This window comes from Mirounga angustirostris, unplaced genomic scaffold (genome assembly GCF_029215605.1).
Source record: "Mirounga angustirostris isolate CCGP_5_RB_7025 unplaced genomic scaffold, mMirAng1.0.hap1 SCAF_4, whole genome shotgun sequence".
Classification (NCBI taxonomy): Eukaryota; Metazoa; Chordata; class Mammalia; order Carnivora; family Phocidae; genus Mirounga; species Mirounga angustirostris.
This window is the reverse complement of record NW_026991712.1, coordinates 33,194,183-33,215,023: the sequence shown is the minus strand read 5'-3', so window position 1 is coordinate 33,215,023 and position 20,841 is coordinate 33,194,183. Positions and strand designations below refer to the sequence as shown.

General features: G+C 36.8%; 1 protein-coding gene across 2 annotated transcripts in view; it reads left to right on the top strand.

Moving 5' to 3' along the window:
- Positions 1-20,841, top strand: part of RIMS2 (regulating synaptic membrane exocytosis 2) — a 581,950-nt gene that overhangs the window by 487,028 nt on the left and 74,081 nt on the right. For both annotated transcript variants that reach the window (XM_064588000.1, XM_064588001.1), the window contains exon 23: positions 12,157-12,398. In XM_064588000.1, coding sequence (XP_064444070.1) covers positions 12,157-12,398 — 242 coding nt within the window. The remainder of the gene's footprint in view (positions 1-12,156; positions 12,399-20,841) is intronic.

Below are 20,841 nucleotides of genomic sequence, written 5' to 3'. Positions count from 1 at the left end.
TTGTCAAAACATCATAATATACGGAAAATAAAAAATATAAACAGTACACATACATATGCATATATGCACTCACACATATAATCTTTAGACGATTTTTAATCCCCACTAAAATTAAATTAAGAAGTATAAAAAATTCTCACTTGGAGCTTTGTTGTTTAGATATTTTTTAAATATCTGTAATTGTGGCCTGTTAGTGTGTACTATTGGAGGAAAGACCCTTTCTTGGTCTTTTATTTCTAAGCCCAGAGCCCTAATTTTTTCCCACGCGAGCAAGAGGACTGATAACTGTTAACAACACTGTCTCAGAAAGCACAATGTGCTCTTCCCTGACATTTCCAAATCCTGTGGCCCAGTCTCCTGAGCCCTGCTGCAAAGAAGATAGATGGTAAAAAATGGCTATCTTTTGCGAGCAATAATTCAGAGCTCATTAAGAAGAATAATGTGACATAAAGCCACAAGTTCCAGGAACTTGGAACAGTGGTGCCCTACAAATCATTTTACCTGTCTCTAACAGTTGCTAAGAAAGGCAAAAGGGCAAGGAACTACTTGTCTTTTCTCAGTCATTGTCAGCCAAATAGAAGGAAAACATACACAACTTTAATAAAAGCATCACTGTTTCCAAATATAAAAGAATAAAGTACGGGGAATATGTATTTGGCCTCTTGGAAAAAAACTGTAGAATCAGTTCTGGATTTTTTTAATCCCTTGAGACTCCAGAAATTATGGTAGATTCTTCTGTGAATTTGAAAGATTGATTTGATTAGCTATGGAAGTTACATAGATAATGAGTAATTAGATTTCATCAAGATATGTAAGTTTAAAGCATGTTCTCATTCTCTGAAATGATGCACGCAATGTGATTACAGAAAGTAGAGATATATTTAAAATTTGGATTTGATCTGTAATCAAGTTTTCAAAAAAATCAGAGTACCCACTATTTTTCAAAATATGGGACTAATGTATTTTGTACTTTATAGTCTGGAGAATTAATATTCTTAATATATAGCCATTCATACATTTTTATACATTTTGAAACACAACATCTAGTCATTTCATACCAGTAAAAATTACAGTCCAGAAATATTTTCATAATACATGATTTGATGTGGGTAAGTTATAGTCCAAGAATATTTTCATATTATAGCCTAGCTTTCAGTATTATCTTTAGAGGCATAATGTGAATTTTTATTTAGTGTAATCATTTTGATAGTGTGGAATAGTCATCATTTGTTAAATACTCTACAAACTTGATACACTTATGGAGTTGGACGATTAGCAAGAATAAATCAAAGCTCTCAGTCTATTTTTTTTATTTTCACAAAATCTTAACTATTAGTGTTCCTTTGATAAGAATGGTGAAAAATGCAAATTGATGCTTGAAATTATAGGCCTGTGAGGATACCTTCTGATATTTGTCATGGACCTTTTTATGGGGTAGCATATACTGTGGAATCATGTGGTGAAATCAGAAGAAGCTGAAATGAAAATGAGTGCGAGGGAAGTCTATTCTTGCCTCAAATAGTTACACATAGAAATAATCGAGTTTAGCTGAAAAGTACAGATGAAACAATAGAACAATTTAAGGGGATGATACACACATTGAGTAGCTGGGTTAGAATTGTGGAGTTTATTTCAAACACCTGTGAAGGGAAAGATGTTATTACTTAAAAATCATATACCAAGGAAAACTGGGAGGAACAATAGGCAAAGCTGAATTAAAAAGAGAAAAAGAACCATGAAAATTTGAAAGGAATTAATTCTAAAAAGATTAACAGAGGTATTAAAGCCATAAAAATGTGGAGGTTAAAATCTATTAATGATCTCTAACCTCCTCATGTGCTAGGTTAGGAAAAGAAGGCCCAATGAGCAAAGAAACAAAGAAGTTTAATGTGCTAAATCAAACTTTTTCACTTGAGTTCTTAAACTCAGATACTTATCCATCTTGAAGAATATCTTGTATCAATTTTTGACTTTCTTTTTAATCTTTCTCTCTTCAAGTTCCTCTGATTTTGCCTTTAAAAAAAGTAATATACTAGTAATCCTTATTTTCATAACTGTTCTCTTCATTTTGACACTCCCAAGACTTTACCATTTCTTTCTTTCTCTTCAATTTCAAATCTCTCCAACATTGTATCCACCTTAATAGCTTCCTCTCTGTTCGAGTTTCTTTGTCAGCTTCTTGGAAACTGACTTTGATCTCTATTTCAGTAGCTGCTTTCTTAAAGGCCAGTTGTGTTCTCTCAAGTGCTAAATCAAGAGCCTTTCTTAAATGTTCCTGCTGATGAATTCTTTGCATCACTTGACCACCTCAACTTTCTTGAACCGCATTCTTCTCTTGTCTTTCATGGAATTTAGCCCTATTCTATTTTTCTTATTTCTGAGAATATGTCTCTATTCTTCTCTCAGTCCTCTTCTTCCTAACCTTTATAAGTATTCTGCAGAGTATCTTCTCAAGCCTTGTTATTTCGGTCTTTACACTCTTGGCTTCCCTATGTAAGCTGCCTCCTAACTTCCTCTATCCTCTCCTATTCAACAAATATTTATTCACTCCATCTTTTTAGCCCCGACTCTTCCCTTGAGCACTTGTCCTAAGTGTGCAGCTTCCTCCTATGGAACCTCTCCATCGGAAAATTCCACTGGTTCAGTGGTGATCGCTTTCTAAACCAGCACTACACAGGCAAACACTACGCTCTTTAAGGGTGTTAGTTTCCTCTTCCAAAAAGGTTGTTGTGAGTTGATTCCTATAAAGCATGTAGAGTAGCCATTGGCATATGGTAAATGCTTACTAATTTGAGCTCTTATTTATATCTTATTCCCAGATCCAGATACTAAGCTGTACAGATGGTACCTTCCAAATAACTTTTACATTAGTCTTTGCTTTCTTCTAGTAATAGCAATATAGGAGCCTGGGTTTTTATTGTGTCTCTTTTATTCCAGTCTCTTTGTTAGTCAAAACAAATGAGATTGTGCTGTTGTGATAAACAACCCTAAACTCCTAGTGACATTAACCAACACAAGTTATTTCTTCCCATTGTAGTCATTCAGGGACCTAGCCTGATAGCGGCCCCCTCTTCCACAGTCCCAGGCAGAAGTAAAGAGAAGTTGGAGTTTATCGACATCAGTTAAATGCTTCCACCCAGAAGCAACATGACTCATTTCCACTAACATTTCACTTGTCAAAACAAGTCAAAAGATCACTTCTAGCCTCAACGGGGTAAGGAAAAATAAGCTTACCTTGCACCTGCAAGGAGAACAGAGTATTGTAAACAGCCTAATGACTCCCTCCACTATGTTACATAATCTTCCGTATTTATCATTTGTATGTTATTCTCTAGCTCCATCAGCTTCAGTGACTCTTTTTACAGGAATCCACATAGCAACCTGAGTCTAATCTGCTTTTCTGGACTTAACCTCTGCTACTCTTAGCCTATAACATCTTCCACTTCAGCCAAACTGCACTACTCATCCTAAAAACATGGCATGTTCTTTCTTACCTCTGCATTTAATGCCTAGTATTCTCTTCTCTTTAACAGTTTTCTTTCTCTGTACATGTGATAATTTTTACCCATTATTTAAGACCCAGGTTCATGAAACTTTCCAGATCTCTGATTTTTAATGGTCTCTTTCTCTATAGTAAAATCTCATACTACTGTGAGATGTTCTCTGATATTTATATTTTTTAAACTAATTTGTATAAGCCTTTCTCCTCTTATTTGCATTCTTAAACTATATGCTTCTTCAATTATGACTGTGCCTCATTCAGTGTTTTTATTCACCACCAGGCCAACCCTACTCTAGCCTAAATAGAGCTTTAGCACCAATTAGAAAAAGCTGTTCCCCTAGGTAGGTTATTAGAAACAGATACTTGTTTTGAACAGACCACTCAGAGAAAATTCTCCCTTTGTGTACAGAATAAAAAGTTCTCTTCCCATCAGTTTTGGCCCCGCTGAGCAGGAAGATGGAACTCAGACACTCTTTCAGCCTCCACTTGCTTCTTTAGGACGTAACGCCAAGTAGGTGTAGATATTTGCTAATGGAATCCATTAATTAGTGGCAAGAATGTTTACTGTAGTGTAAATTAGCTGAGTCCAGAAATGTGTGCAGGCCTAAAAATTCAAGGAGAAAACGAAACAAAATATAAATTAGATCTTGTCGCTGAGGACATTATAAAGAAGAAGCTGAAGTCAGAGATGTAGTTTTCATAAGATACATGTTATAATGAAAACATCTTAAAATCATAATCCTTGTATAAAGTTTCTTTATAAATTGTTATCTTAAACCAATAATGAAAGCAAGTGGCAGGATGGAAATGTGTATACCCTAAGTGTAGTTTTCGTGTTTAACTTTTTAAGGAAGACAGAACACAACAGCGTAATAAAAGATATTGAAAAATAATCATATAAGGATGGGCAAAATATGTTATTTTGTGACAGAGAGAAACAGACTGTGTGACAGAGAGAAACATAGACTTAGGATTTATAAAGTGTTAAGTTTAAATTTTTTTCTTAAAGTAAGTTTCTTCATACTCAAAGTGGTGGTAGTGGGATATGTTATTCAGCGATTTGGTGGTGAACTTATAAAATTAAGGAACTGTGAGGAATTAATATATAGGTAGACTTAAGAGTTTAAATAAATTTATGAATGTTCAGTGAGTAAATGAATATTCCTAATCTAGCCTTTATAAATTTGTCGCTGTTTAAAGAAGGCAGTCATGTTCTCTCCAAAATGGCCTTTAATGGTATATTTAGAGATAAAATATTGGTCTGGATCCCAGGTCTCTTGGTGCCAGGTCTCATGTGCAGTGTGTGTCCCCACAGACTTAGGGTTGCTCTGATGTAATATCTGAACAGGCAGTTCAATAAGGGTAAGTAGGACAGGACATACATTGATCCGAACACATCCAGGCCCTCTTCTCTCTTGACCTCATCTTATGTCAGTATCCCCTTATGAATTCACCTCATTCAATTAACATTGGTTTCATAAATTCCCTCTAACAGCCAAGCTTGTTTTGGCCTCAGGATATTTGCACTTGCTCCCCTCTCTGTATCCTTCCTTAGCATGACTGGCTTCATCATTCCGGACTCAGCTCAGTTGTCTCCTCTTCAGAGAGGCCTTCCTTGACCACCCTATTTAATGTTATCCTTCCCCCAAACTTTCCAGTCCCCGTTATCACTTTATTCTAGCTTATTTTCTTCAGATCACATATCACCATCTGAAATTGGCCTTTATTTACTTGTTTATTGTCATTCCCCACGATGATCTGAATGAAAGCTCCATGAAAACAGGGGCGTTCTCTGTCCTTCTCTGCTGTACTTCTGACTCCAAGAACTGCCACATAGGAGGTACAAAATAAGTATCTTTTAAATGAATGATCAAATCCTAGAGGTAGTGACATATTAAAGAGGATCAAACCTCAAACTAAGAAATAAATCTTTTTTTTCCTTAAAGAATATTTTGTTTTGTTTTTAAGAAATTTTTAATATAGCAGAACTTTAGGCATTAACAAGAAGCTGGGAGGGAATTTTGGAGCTTACAGGCCTTCCTGGTGCTCCTTAAACTATTCTAAGTAAGCAGTGATCTGTTCTGTTAACTCTGAGGCACTGCTTCCTTCCCTGAGACCCAAGACTTGAACCTTACACCCTGCTCTGTGACTAATGGCTCTCATCAAGGCAGGTATTTTTGGCTAAAAATACTTCATTAATTAGCTAAATATTCCTCCCTAACTCTGGATATCAACTTTGTGGCCTAGACAAGCGCACATCCCCTCCGATACACTTAGATACTATACTAATAAATTATGGTATATTAATCAAATGCATTTATATATAGTACTGCAATAATACTAAAAATACTGAATTTTAAATTTGTGTCATTTTCAGAAATCAAAGAATTAGTATAGGACACTCAGTTTTTACATACTCCTCAGAGAGAGATTTTTTTTTGAATTGTTAATTAAGGTTTCCTGACATTAGAGTTGGTCATCGGAATTTCAATTATAAACAAAGGCCATGTCATTATGCAGCCATATTTTTGTTTCTCATGCTGATATTTGCCAGTAAATTAATTAAAAGAAACTATGTCATATCATGGGTTTATCTTTCTATTTGTGGAGATAGATGTTAAATAAACATTGGTTGAATAGATGATTACTACTTTCCAAGCCTAAAATTATAGATGGTCATTTGAGTAAGTGAAATAAAGCTTATTAAATCATAAATTAGGGTAATAATAATTTCAAGTTCCACATTTTAGGAAAGCCATAGCATTTAATGTAGAGAAAAATTTTAATTAAGAGAAATTATGACAGGAGCTGAGTTTGTTACCCCTCTCTCCCGCACCCAAGGAACATGCCAGAATTCAAGAAGTGACGCTTTATAATCCAGACATCTGCCCAACAGCTGGCAACTGCTGCAATCAAGTATGAGTTATCACTGTGATAGGTATATGGTTAGCCATTGGCACCTGGCTCCAGAAACACAACAATGGGAAGGATAAGGAATTAAACCTTTCAAGGTGCCATAATGTTTGAGAGCTTGGCCAGTCTCACTGGGTGCTTTTTTCCCATTCTACCATTATGACTGTTGTCTTCTACCTTTTGAGCCCTGTAGACCCTCTCTAGCACCACTTCTTAGCCCAGATGTTATAAGCACTTCCACTCCTGGAATTATCTCTGCCTACTTCCTATCTAGAAGTGTCTCTTCTGTTCCTGAGCTGCCATTCTCATACTCCACTGTATCAGCTGCTGGCCCTCTGTAGCTCTGGCCACAACGTTCTGAATCAGCTCAGTCTCTAACACTTTGGCTAAGTCTCTCCTACCACCCTCCCAGCTCACACACTCAGACTTTGTCCTATGTTTGCTATTTATTACTTTAAGCCAAACGACTTAAGTCAATTCATTCAAACTATTAATTAATATGTTTGGCCCTGTAGCCTATAAACTTCATTTAATTTAATCACATACTGCTGTAACTCCTGATATGCTATTTAAATTAAGTCTTGGAGGAATATCTACAAATATTTCACTTGCCTTTTATTACCTTTCTCCTAATGATTGACAATACTAAATTTCCCTTTTGAAAAATCTTTCAGGACACAATTTCACCATTTATAATTATGTCATAAAATAGATTGCTTGCATGGGCAATTTCACGTATTTTACTGTGAGAGTACTAAATGTATATAAAGTTTTCCATTGTTTTTCTAAAGTCAAAAATTAGAAAACATGTATAAAACAATATTTAGAAATGTAGAAATGCCTGCATCTCTTTCTAGAACTGAGCATCCTATATCAACACCCAGTATTATTGTGTGGTAATCTCTTAGGATTAGCTTGAAAGCCATGCTATACCTTTAGCCCACAGAATGAACTATGTGGATTGAATAACTTGACCTATCTAAAAGAAAAATGTATGCTAGTCCTTGATTGCTCTTTTTATTTGTTTTAATTTTTCTAAAGTCATACATATTGCTGTGTATGTTGGGGGGAAAATAGAAAAAAAAAAAGAACATTTTTAAAAAGCATGATTACCAACCAGAGAAAATTAAAACTACTTTTAGTGTACTGTTCACAGCATATCCTTCTAGATCTTTTGCTGTGTGCATTTATACTTTTTTCCCCATAAGAACATAAACATTCTGAACATATATTTTATTTTTCATATTCTGCTCATTTGCCTCTTGTGCAGGGAAATGGTAGATCATCTCACAAATCCAGGCTTCCCCAACCACCTAGTTTAGCAAGGATAGATAGATAGATGATAGATAGATAGATAGATAGATAGATAGATAGATAGATAGATAGAATGGATAGCCTCCAGGGTTTGAATTTATCTGTGTCCCCTTGCAGTAAGGTAAATCCATATTTGGTATGAGAGCCAGCCAAAGCTAGGCTACAAATATCTGCTTCTGCCCACCCCCCCATATCAAGAACATATTTTATGTCAATAAATACTTTTTTACAACAGCATTTTCAAAGGTACATTCTATTTTATTGATGAACATAACTTATTTAAATACCCTCAACTATTGGACATTTATGAGGTTTTCCCTTGTGTATGTGAGTGTGTTGTTATAATCACTTCTGCAGTAAATGTTATTGCCAAATCTGTACACATTGCTAAGTTTTCCTTTAGGATATACCTAAAAGTAGAATCGATAGGTTAAAAGCTAGGCTGGGTTTTTTAAAGGCTTTTGATACGTATTGCCAGATTGCCCTTCAGAAGTCCATCACTGAGACCCCAACAGCTGTACTGGAGATTTACCGTATCACCAGACCCTTAGAAACACTCTCTTTTGTAACTGATAATGTAATGGATCTGTGTTTTCTTAACCACACAGAGCATTCCAAATGATCACCCATGTTTACAGATTTTTTTACTGCAAAGTATTTCATGAATCAGGAGTCATAAAGCTTTAAAAATTTTGGTTAATAGCTCGTTTGCTTGCAACATTGTTTGCTTGTAGTTTTAAGTGATGTGGAGCAGGAAAAGTCAAGGAAATCAGTAGCGATACCCTAGCCTCAGTCTCTGTCTTCTCAAAACACAGCACTGGGGGGTAGCTATTCAAAACTCATCCCTGGTGATCTCGAAGGTTTTAGAAGATGAAGAGTAGATCCCTCTTACAAAACTTTAATAACCCTTTTTTTTTTGTAGATAATGCATTATCAAAGTTGTTAGGTTGAAGAGAATATACTTCTTTTTTTTTTTTTAAAGACTTTATTTATTTATTTGAGAGAGAGAGAGAGTGAACATGAGAGGGGGAGCGGGAGAGGGAGAAGCAGACTCCCCGCTGAGCAGGGAGCCCGATGCGGGACTCGATCCCGGGACTCCAGGATCATGACCTGAGCTGAAGGCAGTCGCCCAACCGACTGAGCCACCCAGGCGCCCGAAGAGAATATACTTCTGTAAAACCAAATTGTCATTAAAATATTTATCCACACACTGACTTATCAGTTCCAGTTAGTATTTTATTGTATTCTGCTTAATTTTGGCGAAGTTCTTTATGGCTTTAATAGCCAACCATGAAAATTAAAATGCAAAAAACATAAGGTAAATTAAGCAATATTTTGTGAGTATGTCTTTTTCTTCCTTGAGTGGGAATAGCTTAAGTGGCTCTTTTAGAAAAGCATGTGTTTGAGAGAAAGATGCCTACATGACAGGATAAACTTTAACTTTTTTAGGCTTTTCTGATGACAGCATACAATGAAAACTGTATTTTGCATTTCTGTGTTTATTTGCCTAGAATCCATGGAATAAGTAATATCATAGGGCGGCAAAGTGTTTCATAGTTAAAGGGGACCTTACCGAAACACCAGTTTAAGATGTTTAATGGATGCTCAGTGGACAATGGTGGTGGTGGTGATAATAAGGAGAAGGAGGGGGAGACTAATTTCTGGAGCTCTTCTGTGACTGGCATTCCGTTTAGTGCTTTACTTACATTTTCTCATTTATTAAGTGAGGAAATTAAGTTTCAGAAAAGGCTAACAACTCTCCCAAATGAATCAGCCAAAGATCAAACCTGGATTTCCTGACTCTCAGTGTAGTCTGCTGTCCATTATATAATGCTGGCTATCTTGAAGAGACTAGACATTTTAACTTAGAAAGTTTGTAAATTTATAATTATAAATATCATTTCTATGGATGCTGTTAAGTATTTATATGACACTTGTTGAAGGGCTTTAGCCTTTTTCTATCTGTTGCCCATATTCCTTAATAAAAATTGTTATGATTTCAATTCATCAAATTTTTACCCTATATTATCTCTATTCTTTAAAATAAGAAGGGAAAATAGACTATTCTAATGTTATAAATGAGGAATCTGAGGCTCAGAGTAGAGCAATTAACTCTTCCAAGGAATTCAGTTAAGTAACAGTAAAATTGGGAGTCGAGCCCATATCTGTTTGCCTCCAAAACTCTTTCTGTTTTATTCTGTTGTTGTTTATTAAAGAAGAGCAAAATCAGACAAGCTTGAAAATGATTAATTGGGGGTATTGTAGAAGCATGTACACTGTTCTCTCTTTTGGCCTGTTTATGCCTCATTTCTTCTTAAACTAATGTGAGGGGTAAAATAGTATAGTTTACTTTTTTTTTTTAATTTTTTTTTTTAATTTATTTGACAGAGAGTGTGAGAGAGCACAAGCGGGGGCGGGGGGGGGGGCGGGGCAGCAGGCAGAGGCAGAAGCAGGGAGCCCGACACGGGGCTCGGTCCCAGGACCCCTGGATCATGACCTGAGCCGAAGGCAAACGCTTAACTGACTGAGCCACCCAGGCGCCCCCAGCTTACTATATATTTTTTTTCCAAAGATTTTCTATTTTTTTATTAGACAGGGAGAGAGTACAAGCAGGGGGAACAGCAGGCAGAGGGAGAGGGAGAAGAAGGCTCCCTGCTCAGCAGGGAGCCCTATGTGGGGCTCGATCCCAGGACTCTGGGATCATGACCAGAGCCGAAGGCAGACGCTTAACCGTCTGAGCCACCCAGGTGCCCCCTTAGCTCACTATATTTTTAAGACAATTTTACACTAGCCCTTTCCCCTCTGAAATACTTGGAGGAAATGTATGTAAAATTAACATGTGGTCCTGGCATTTTAGCAGATTTTACTCTAAGATACAGTAAAAAAAATTTTTTTAGAAAGACCAAGAAATTGAATTAGAAATAAGAGCTTACCTCAATAGGTCAGTTTTCTAATTCTCATTCTTTCAATGAACTATAAATAGATTTCTAGGGCTCCTGCGTGGCTCAGTGCGTTAAGTATCTGCAAACACTTTGGTCCTGAGATCAAGCCTCAAGTCAGGGCTCCCTGCTGAGCAGGGAATCTGCTTCTGCCTCACCTCCCCCTGCCCCCCCGCCGCCCCCGCCCCGGCACAGACTCTGTCTCAAATAAATAAAATCTTTAAAAATATATATTTCTAATATTTCTTGATTTTGTTTCTTTTGCTTCTATAATTATGTATTATTCACTCATATTATCAAAACCAAATTAAAGCAGAAATTATTACTCTAATCCTAGTCAAAATGATGTGTAAATAAGTCTTCCCATTCCTGCAACACAGGCCGCTTCCTTCACATTCTCTTGGGTTTTGGGGGCCAGCTGGATAGCCTGCTTCCAGATTCTCCAACCCCCATACTACTTCCCACTACGCTCCAGTGATCACAGAAAAATCGAGGGTCCTGTCTTTAATTACTCCCGTTGGCAGTGTTAGTCTACTGACTAACGCTAGGGAGTAATCAGTAATCACTGCTAACACTGCCAATGGGAGTAATCAGCTAATCAGTAATCGTCATCAGTAATCAGTAATCGTTAATCAGCTCACATGCTTCATTGAGACATTGATTGCTTTCTGACCATATTGCCTAGAAAACTGATAATGAGTTTTCCTTCTTTCAAATGAATGCAAGAAGGAAATTTTCCTTTTCTTTATTTTTGGAATATAGACATCAACAAATATAAAATTATGTTTATGAACATATGTTCATAAGTGAGTTAAGTTGGAATAACTTATTTTAACGTCCAGTGAAGTAACTTATTTTTAATTCATGTTAAGTGAAATAACTTATTTTTATGTTAAGTGAAATAACTTATCTTTAATTCAAAACTAATGAAAACATCAATCTCTGTTAGAAAATTTAACCATTATTAGAGAAATCTTACAAATCTTATGAGACAAGGGAAACTTACGTTGAAGGGCCACTCTTAGCAGTGGATGCTGTCAGTTTTGCTATTTTTTGAAGAATTTTCCCTCTCCTGTAATTTCTTTTTGAAGGCAATAGGAAAGCAAACTAGAGAAGAGTGCTTTTGCAAACGTCTTCCTTTGCTGTATAGCTGTTTTACAGCATATTTGCCCTTGAAGGACAGTATATTGTCTTCAATAAGCCCTCTGATTTTTTGCGAATTTTTTTTTCCCCTCTGTGGCCATGCAAACTGGTACCTTCTCTGACAGCGGAAGTGAAATCAGGAGCATGAGCTGCAGTAGTTGCGTGATGTTGACCCTGAATCGTAAAGCCCATTCGAGCCCGTGATACTTGAAACTGTTCAAACCCTAGAAATAGGTCCCATAAATGGTATCATTTAACTATACTCCAGATGTTTCATCTAAAATACATTTTCTGTCTTTTCCTTTTCACTCCTGTCCTCCCTTTTAACGATCCATCGGCCTACAGTGTCTTTACCTCCAAAATGCAAAGCAGACAAATGGGCATCTCAGGGAAGAACCTGACCAAAAGCACCAGCATCAGTGGAGACATGTGCTCGCTGGACAAGACAGACGGCAGCCAGTCCGACACGGCGGTGGGGGCCCTGGGCACCAGCGGCAAAAAGCGGCGCTTTAGCATTGGCGCCAAAATGGTAGCTATTGTTGGCCTCTCCCGGAAAAGCCGCAGCGCTTCCCAGCTCAGCCAAACGGGTAGGCATTTTTATGTGACTTTTGACTTCATATTTGAGTTGTCCTTCAAATACGCATTCTTTTCTCTTGCTCATTTTATTGCAGTCATTAGTGGAAGAGGACATGTCCCAGAGACATAGGGGCCTTTTAAACTGGGTAAACCTTTCTGAAAATAAAACAGTAACTTTGTTTTGCAGTGACAAATGAAGCTGCTTTGAAGCGAACGTCGGCCCCTCTTCTTGAGGGGCATGCAGTGTCTTTCCTCCTCGGGGGGGAGTCAAGCTGTGGGCGCCGGATTGCCAGTGGTGGATCCTTCCTAAAGGTTATCTGATCTGTGACATATTTGCTTCCTTTAGGTTCCTCAGGAGGGAACCGGCCAAATTAGTTTTCATCCTCGGCAAGTTACCCTGATGGAGATGACACGTCATATTTTGTGTGAATAATATAGTTCTTTTATTGCTGACAACCTAACTTCTTTTTCGGTTTGTAAGCACCATTTACCGGGAGTATCAATTTTCTTACTGCGGTTTCTATTTTCCTGCGAAAACTTCAAGCAGCAATATTCTCCAGCAGCGGGGATGGAGGAACGTTCTGCTGATAGTGAAGATATTCAAAGCTTTGCAACTTTAACATTCAGTTTCTAACTCACATCTGCAAAAGTAAATTAGATACGGCACTCCTACTCCTACTCAGAAAAGCCACAGTTAGCAATTAAGAAATTTGTGAGTCAAAGCCATGTCTTTCCAAATGGTGGTTGATAATTAAACATTAAATCCCTGGTATCTTGGAAATAATAACATGTCTTCTACTTAACAAACAAAAGCATATAATATGGTGTTCCTTTTACAGCAAATAAATTATAGGCAAATAGGTGAGATCTCATTTATGTTTGAATTACTAGGGTTCTTATACACAGAAATCTGGACAAAAATCTGCAACACAAAAGAATTGGAGGCTACGTTAATTCCTGGACCCGACTAATCTTGATTTTATATAATTATAACAGCAATTCTGGAATCTGAGCCTTATATAATAATATTATATTGAAATAGTTATTTGATGGTTTTCCTTATATTGTGGTTGTAACTCACTATGTTCAATGTGGCTATTGAAAGGAATTTTTCATTTGGTGTTTTAAGATGTTATTTTATGTTTTAATATACAAATAGGGGCGCCTGGGTGGCTCAGTCGTTAAGCGTCTGCCTTCGGCTCAGGTCGTGATCCCAGGGTCCTGCGATCGAGCCCCGCATCGGGCTCCCTGCTCAGCGGGAAGCCTGCTTCTCCTTCTCCCACTCTCCCTGCTTGTGTTCCCTCTCTCGCTGTCTCTGTCAGATAAATAAATAAAATCTTTAAATATATATATATATACAAATAAAAATTTAATTTATGGACGTAGAGAACATATTTCAATGATTTTTAAAATTGCAAATATTTATACATAATTAGCTATGTTATATGATAGATGGTGGCCTTTTGAAATTGAGGGCTTTTTTTATATGTCTCTAGCAGTTAGAACTTCACTGCATTTTTTCCTTAAAACTTAGAAACAGCTATAAGACGAAAACTGTTCTAAAAGTAAAGCCTATAAACTAAAAAATACAGAACCTAAACCTAAAACAGACATTCATGTAAGTTTATATAAGTTAGAGAATATGTGGTGTTAAAATAAATAATTATTTCCACTTGCTCGGGGTTTTTTGATAAATGTTGAGCACCTACTATGTGCCGGGCACATGGAGAACAAAGATGGTATTTTTCATTGTAAAAATAAATATCACTGTAACCAGAATGGATTTTCAGACAAGACTGCTTAACTGCCTTCTAAAGAGTAGAGTACTCAGTAAAATGGGATCTTTCTAAAGAATAGTGAAATTATTCGGGAAGATATCATAGCAATGATATGTAAACAATAACTGGCAAAAGGGAACCATTTATAAGGGTATGTTGTTGACCAGTACTCATGGCAAGTAAGTCCTATCTGTCTTCCGCCATGCTATTTTGTATGCTCCTTTGCCTGTGAATCAGACACTTGCCTTTCAAGTCATCATTCCTAAAGATTAAATATGACTTGCTAGGCATTATAACTCAGCAGAAAACACATAGAAATAACAAGGAGACTCAGATCCCATTGCTTACTCTGACTTACATAAGATAATCAAATATGACCTCTTTAAAAACCTACCCGACTTATCTGAGTCATAGAATGTTCATCTGACAAATCTAACAAGGCTTTTTTAAAGATAATATTTTAAAATTTATAAGAAAATGCTTTGAAAACTTAAAATAATTGTGTCAGATATCAATAACCTATTCAGCCTCACATGGGGAATCAAGAGCTCTATTTTACACATGCTGATTTTGAGATGCCTGTTTAGACATGTAAGCGAGTTGTTATATTGTTAGTTGGATATAAGTCCAGAGCCCAGTAAGTCAAGACTAAGGATGTAATTTGGGAGTGATCGGCAGGTAGTATTGAAAGCCATGGCGCTAGATAAGATTACTTAAGGTAACTTGAAATCAAGAAGAAAACTAGAGTGAGCTCTGTGCTACTCCAACTTTGGGAAATCAGAATAGAATTCATCAGGGAAGACTTAAAGAACAGCCATAGGGGCATCTGGGTGGCTCAGTGTGGGTTGAGCATCTGCCCTCAGCTCAGGTCATGATCCCAGAGTCCTGGGATTGAGCTCCACGTCAGGCTCCCTGCTTGGCGGGGAGCCTGCTTCTCCCTCTCCTGCTCCCCCTGCTTGTGCTTGCTCTCTCTGTCAAATAAATAAATAGAATCTTAAAAAAAAAAGAAAGAAAAAATAGAGCAGCCATTAAAAAAAGAGAGAGAGAAAGAGAAGGGAAGAGAAGGAAGGAATATGGTATCTTGGTCACCAGATGAAAGAAATATTTTAAGAAAGATGATCAGTGTGTTAAGTGCTTCTGACAGGTCAAGTAAGATGGAAGACTGAGAACTGACCTTTGATTTGGCAAGATGGGGAATTTGGTAAACCTTGACAAACCTTGCAGTGGTGGACAAGGCCTTATTGGAGCCAGTCAAAGAAAATGGGAGGTAAGGTAGAGACGGGGAGAATAATATCAAGAATAAAAATAACAACATCTAATACTCATTGTGCACTTTTATGTGCTGGCACTATTCTAAGCACTTTACATATAAATCATTTAAACTTCACAATAATGTTATGAAGCAGGAATTAATTACTATCCTCATTTTACAGATGAGAAAACCAAAGTGAGCAGAGGGGAATAACCTTCGCAAGTTTACCCAAGTAGTAAGGGTAGAAGTTGGGATTTGAATCCAGGCAGTATGGATCTGAAGACTTCACTCTTATTCAAGTATAGTCTAGACCAGCACTGTCCAATGCAACTTGCAATGCGGGCAATTTTCTGTATCTGTGCTATCCACACAATACAGTGGCACTAGCCACACATAGCTATTGAGCATTTGAAACTGATTTTTAATTTTTTACATTTTTCATTTAAGTAATTTCAATGTAAATAGGCACATGGGACTAGTGACTATTGAGTTGGACAGTACAGACAGAAACAGCTCTTTCTAGGATCTTGATAAAAAAAGGAAATCTAGAAATAGGACTGTAGCCGGGCGTCTGGGTGGCTCAGTCGGTTAAGCGTCTGCCTTCGGCTCAGGTCATGATCCCAGGGTCCCATGTTGTCATCGGGCTCCCTGCTCAGCGGGAGCTCCCTGCTTCTCCCTTTCCCTCTGCTGCTCCCCCTGTTTGTGCTCTCTTGCTCTCTCTCTCTAATACATCATAAAAATCTTAAAAAAAAAAAAAGAAAAAAAGAAATAGGACTGTAGCTTAGGGGAAATGAAGTCAAAAAAGAGTTTTGTTACTCTAATGACAGATGGGATCCTTGTGGGAATGACTGAGTAGGTGAAAGATGTTGGATTCAGAGCTTAAAGTGGAGATCAGCTGTGATAGCCTGTGGTCACTCAGGAATCTATGCTCTCTTTTCATCTTATAGTGATTTCTAAGCTGACACAGGACTTTACATTTACTCTAATTGTAACACTTAAGAACCGTCATCATTTATTTATTTGTCTATTTCCTGACTAGCCTGTTTTTCTTATTTTATGTGTCTTTCTCCATGTCTGGTATTGTTTCAAATATAGTGATCTTCAATGAAAAGCTTATGTACTTCTTGGGACGCATGATTAAGTTCTCTGGGGAAATGGAAAGAAACTGATAGAACTTATTTTTATTTTTTAACCTAAAAGACAGAAGAAGTAAGCATTGCTAATATTTAGTACACACTTCCTCCTTGTGTTCTTGGTTGGTCTGGATTGCAGATGGTCAGTGTTGCGTGCCTTTTGGAGACGTTAGTTTAGTAAACCACCAGAAAGTGGGCAAGTGGCTTAGTAAGATAATTGCAGTGGAACTGTGGATTGAGTGTAGTACTAATATTGCAATTGTGCAAACAGGGTAGACCTTGAAACTTCTATTCCTACTTCAGCTTTTCATCAGCCACTGATGAAGTAGATGCAGTGACACTCTAAGATCTGACAAGAAGCTCACTGAAAAACTCTAAGTTATTGGGAAGATGAATAAAATGTAGATTTACATCCACTATTATTAACAGTGAGCCCCTTACCCTGTATTTATACTTTATATGGTCTATGGTATGTCTTCGTGAAGTGTCTTCTTCAACTACGACATCATTCAAAGTGAGTATGAGAAAAGTGAGCCTGGAAGCCGACCTTCAAGTTGCTTTATTTTTTAGCCACATAATGCCAGCCACTATGATTTATAAACCGTGAAGGCATACCGCGAAAGAGCTTTATCTATTGGGCAAAAATGTCAGTCCAATGCAGTTATTCCCGGGCCAGTAGCCTTCCCCGTGGTCGGTCAGGGTTGGAGGTGGTTTTCCTCGTACGGCGTTCCCCTCTTCTGGGGACTTGGATCACTCTCTCTGTTCAGCCAGCACATGGCAACTCCTTAAGAGCTAAAATTGGAAATAGTTAAGTCACTTGTGCTTGAATTCCATTGTCTACAGCTCAGTCACAAAGCTAATGCTGGAAAACGGGAGGTTGGGGAATATAGTCCAGGGAGTCCTCAGGAGAAAGGAGAAGCAAGTTTGGTGGGCATACCAGTAGTTTTGAAACTTATAATGCACATCACTTCAGATATTTCTCCTGAGACCATAAAGTCTTACTTTATCATTAGGAATCATGGTTTGCAAATATTTGTTGCATTTTAATCTTTTAAAATATTTGTGTTTTATGTGCTATAAAAGTATTATGGAATATGTGTATTATTTATAAATAATTTTTTACTGAAATGGAGATGGTATTTTAAAAGATTTAAAACAACTGGCCTAGTATATTTAATTCAAAAAGGTTTAAAACCACGATGCTAGTATGTTATAGTTCTGAGTGCTGACTCCACAGATCTATTAATAGAACTTTGTGGGCGCCTGGGTGGCTCAGTTGGTTAAGCGACTGCCTTCGGCTCAGGTCATGATCCTGGAGTCCTGGGATCGAGTCCCACATCGGGCTTCCTGCTTGGCGGGGGGTCTGCTTCTCCCTCTGACCCTCCCCACTCTCATGCTCTTTCTATCTCATTCTCTCTCTCAAATAAATAAATAAAATCTTTAAAAAAAAAAGAACTTTGTAATCATGAAGAATAATAGAGATATTAAATAGTACTGTTGCCTTTTCATGTTATTAGAAATCTCAAATTAACACTACAGGATATAACATGTTAAAGATTCTCACAAAGAATGTGCATCTAATCCTAAATGTAGGTATATTTCTCATTTTTGAAATAATGTTTTAGCACATATAATACTATCAGCCATAACTAATTAAAAGTATTGGTAGTCATGCCACTATCTGTACCAACTTCAAGTGGTTTAAATATAATAAATGAGGTAGGCAAAATATTTCGTGTAAGTGAAAACTATTCTAAACATTATGAATTGTGGTAAAGTATTTCTGTAGCAAGCTGGGGTGAGCAAGTAGCTAAGAAAGATAGCTTTACTGCTAATGGAAGTTAATTTAACATTTCTTAGATTTGGATTGAGTTTTATATCATTTGTTCTAAAAAGAAAACTCTTTATTTTTTTAAATTGTGGCAAAATATACATAACATAAAATTTACTACTTTAACCATTTTCAAATGTACAGTGCAGTGACAGTAAGTACCTTCACATTATTGTGCAACCATCCATCCATCTCCAGAGGGCTTTTCATCTTGCAAAGTCAAACTCTGTACCCATCAAAGAGCGAACTCCCCATTTGCCCTTTCCTCCAGCTTCTGACCGTTCTATTTTCTGTCTCTGAATTTGACTACTCTGGGTACCTGATATAAGTGGAATCATACAGTGTTTGTCCTTTTGTGACTTAGTTATTTCACTTACCATAATGTCCTTAAGATTCATTCATGCTGTAAGCATGTGTCGGAATTTCTTTCCTTTTTAAGGCTGAATAACATTTCATGGTATGGGTATACCACATTTTGTTTATCTATTCATCTGTCAATGGATATTTGGATTGTTTCCACCTTTAAGCAATTGTGAATAATGCTGCTATGAAGAACATGGGTGTAAAAATATCTCTTCAAAATCCTGCTTTCAATTCTTTGGGGCATATACCCACAGTGGAACTGCTGGGTCATATGGTAATTCTATTTTTCATTATTTGAGGAATTGACACTCTGTTTTCCATAGCAGCTGCACCATTTGGCATTCCTACCAGCAGTACACAAGAGTTTGCTTTCTCTACATCCTTGCCAACACTTCTTATGTTTTTATAATAACCATCCTAATGGGTGTGAGGTAGCATTTCATTGTAGTATAGATTTGCATTTCCCTAATGATTAGTGATGTTGAGCAACTTTTCATGTGCTTATTGGCCATTTGTATATCTTCTTTGAAGAAATGTCTATTCAAGTCTTTTTAAAGTCCATTTCCTAACTGGGTTATTTTGTTGTTGTTGAGTTGAAAAAAACTTTTTATAATAGAAACATACAAGCCTGTTTTTCAGATTCTTAAGGGTTATCTCTGTATAAATAACATGTTGTATTGTTATTATTATTAACTTGTATTTTTCTGAATCTCATTAGGCCTATAAATTCCTTGAGGGGAGGAACTATAGCTCATGCATTTTAATATCTCTGGTACCTATGGTTATAGTTGATGTCTACTAAATACTCAGTATTTGTTAGAATGAATGAATGCACAATTCATCTTTGTTATAGACAAGGTAACTTAAAACTGTGTTCCTCAGGATGTTAAACTGGTACAATGAGGTTTTAAAAGCTATAAATGATCACATAAATATATGTCAAATATTTCTTAACATCTCCTATTCTAGTGTTTTGTTATTATTATTTGTAGAAAGAATAAATAGAACTCTTGAAAGCGATTGTTAAGGAACTATCCATTTACATCTACAAAAGCAAATTATCTTGCATTATCCTTTCCCAAAACTAGAGATTACACTCATAATCAAATTATTAAAAATTTACTAATGAGTTCTTATGGTATTTTAATCATTTCCCTAAAGTACAAACATCACCATACATTTATTCATCTCACAAAGTAAACATTTTTTATCAACTACACTATTTGCAAGGAAGGCCTTTTGGTAGGCTCTATGAAGGCAAAACTTGACAAAACATAGTCCCTAATCTTTCCCAGCTTTTATACTGAAGAATCTTAGAATCTACTAGAAGAAATGAGTTTTAGGCTGGAGGAAATATAAAACAAGGTGGAACATGATGAGGACAAGCAAGAGAAACAAAGAATATCCTATAAGGAAATGTAGCAGAGTAGAGAAAACAGATTGGAGAGTTTTAGAGTTCAAATCCTACCTCTGCTATATGGACAAGTTACCTAATCTCTCTTTCCTCAGCTGTAAAAATAATGGACTCTATCTTCCTACCTCATGAGGTTGTTATAAGCACCGTGAAAGAACTTCAAACAGTGTCCAACATATATAAGTTCTTTATAAATGGCAGTTACTGCTGTTAATATAAGTACTAGCATAGTTTAGATGTTAATATTATTATATTGCCATTAGTGTAGCCATGGAAATGATCAGTTCCAACCCTGATGACAAGGTAACAGTTGATCTAAGCCTTAAATTATGGGTAATGTTTAAACTGTGAAGATGCTGACGACGGGAATGGACGTTTCAGACATGGGCGATAGTAGACCCGAGACGTGGAAATGCCGTTTACGTAGGAGCAGAGCAGAGAATATTTAACACATAGTGGGAGGTGAGACTGGCAATGGATGTTGGAGCCAGATAAGAAATAACTTAATGTCAGGCCAGGGAGTCAGAGCCATAGAACTGGCAGTAGGAATCTCCTGCAGGATTTGGAATACAGTCATGATAATCAGAGGTGTTGTCATGATAATCAAGATGTTGTCAATAAGAAAGTCCAGAGACGAATTCAGCAAGACAGTTTAGAGCAGAGATGATGAGGGCCTGATCAAT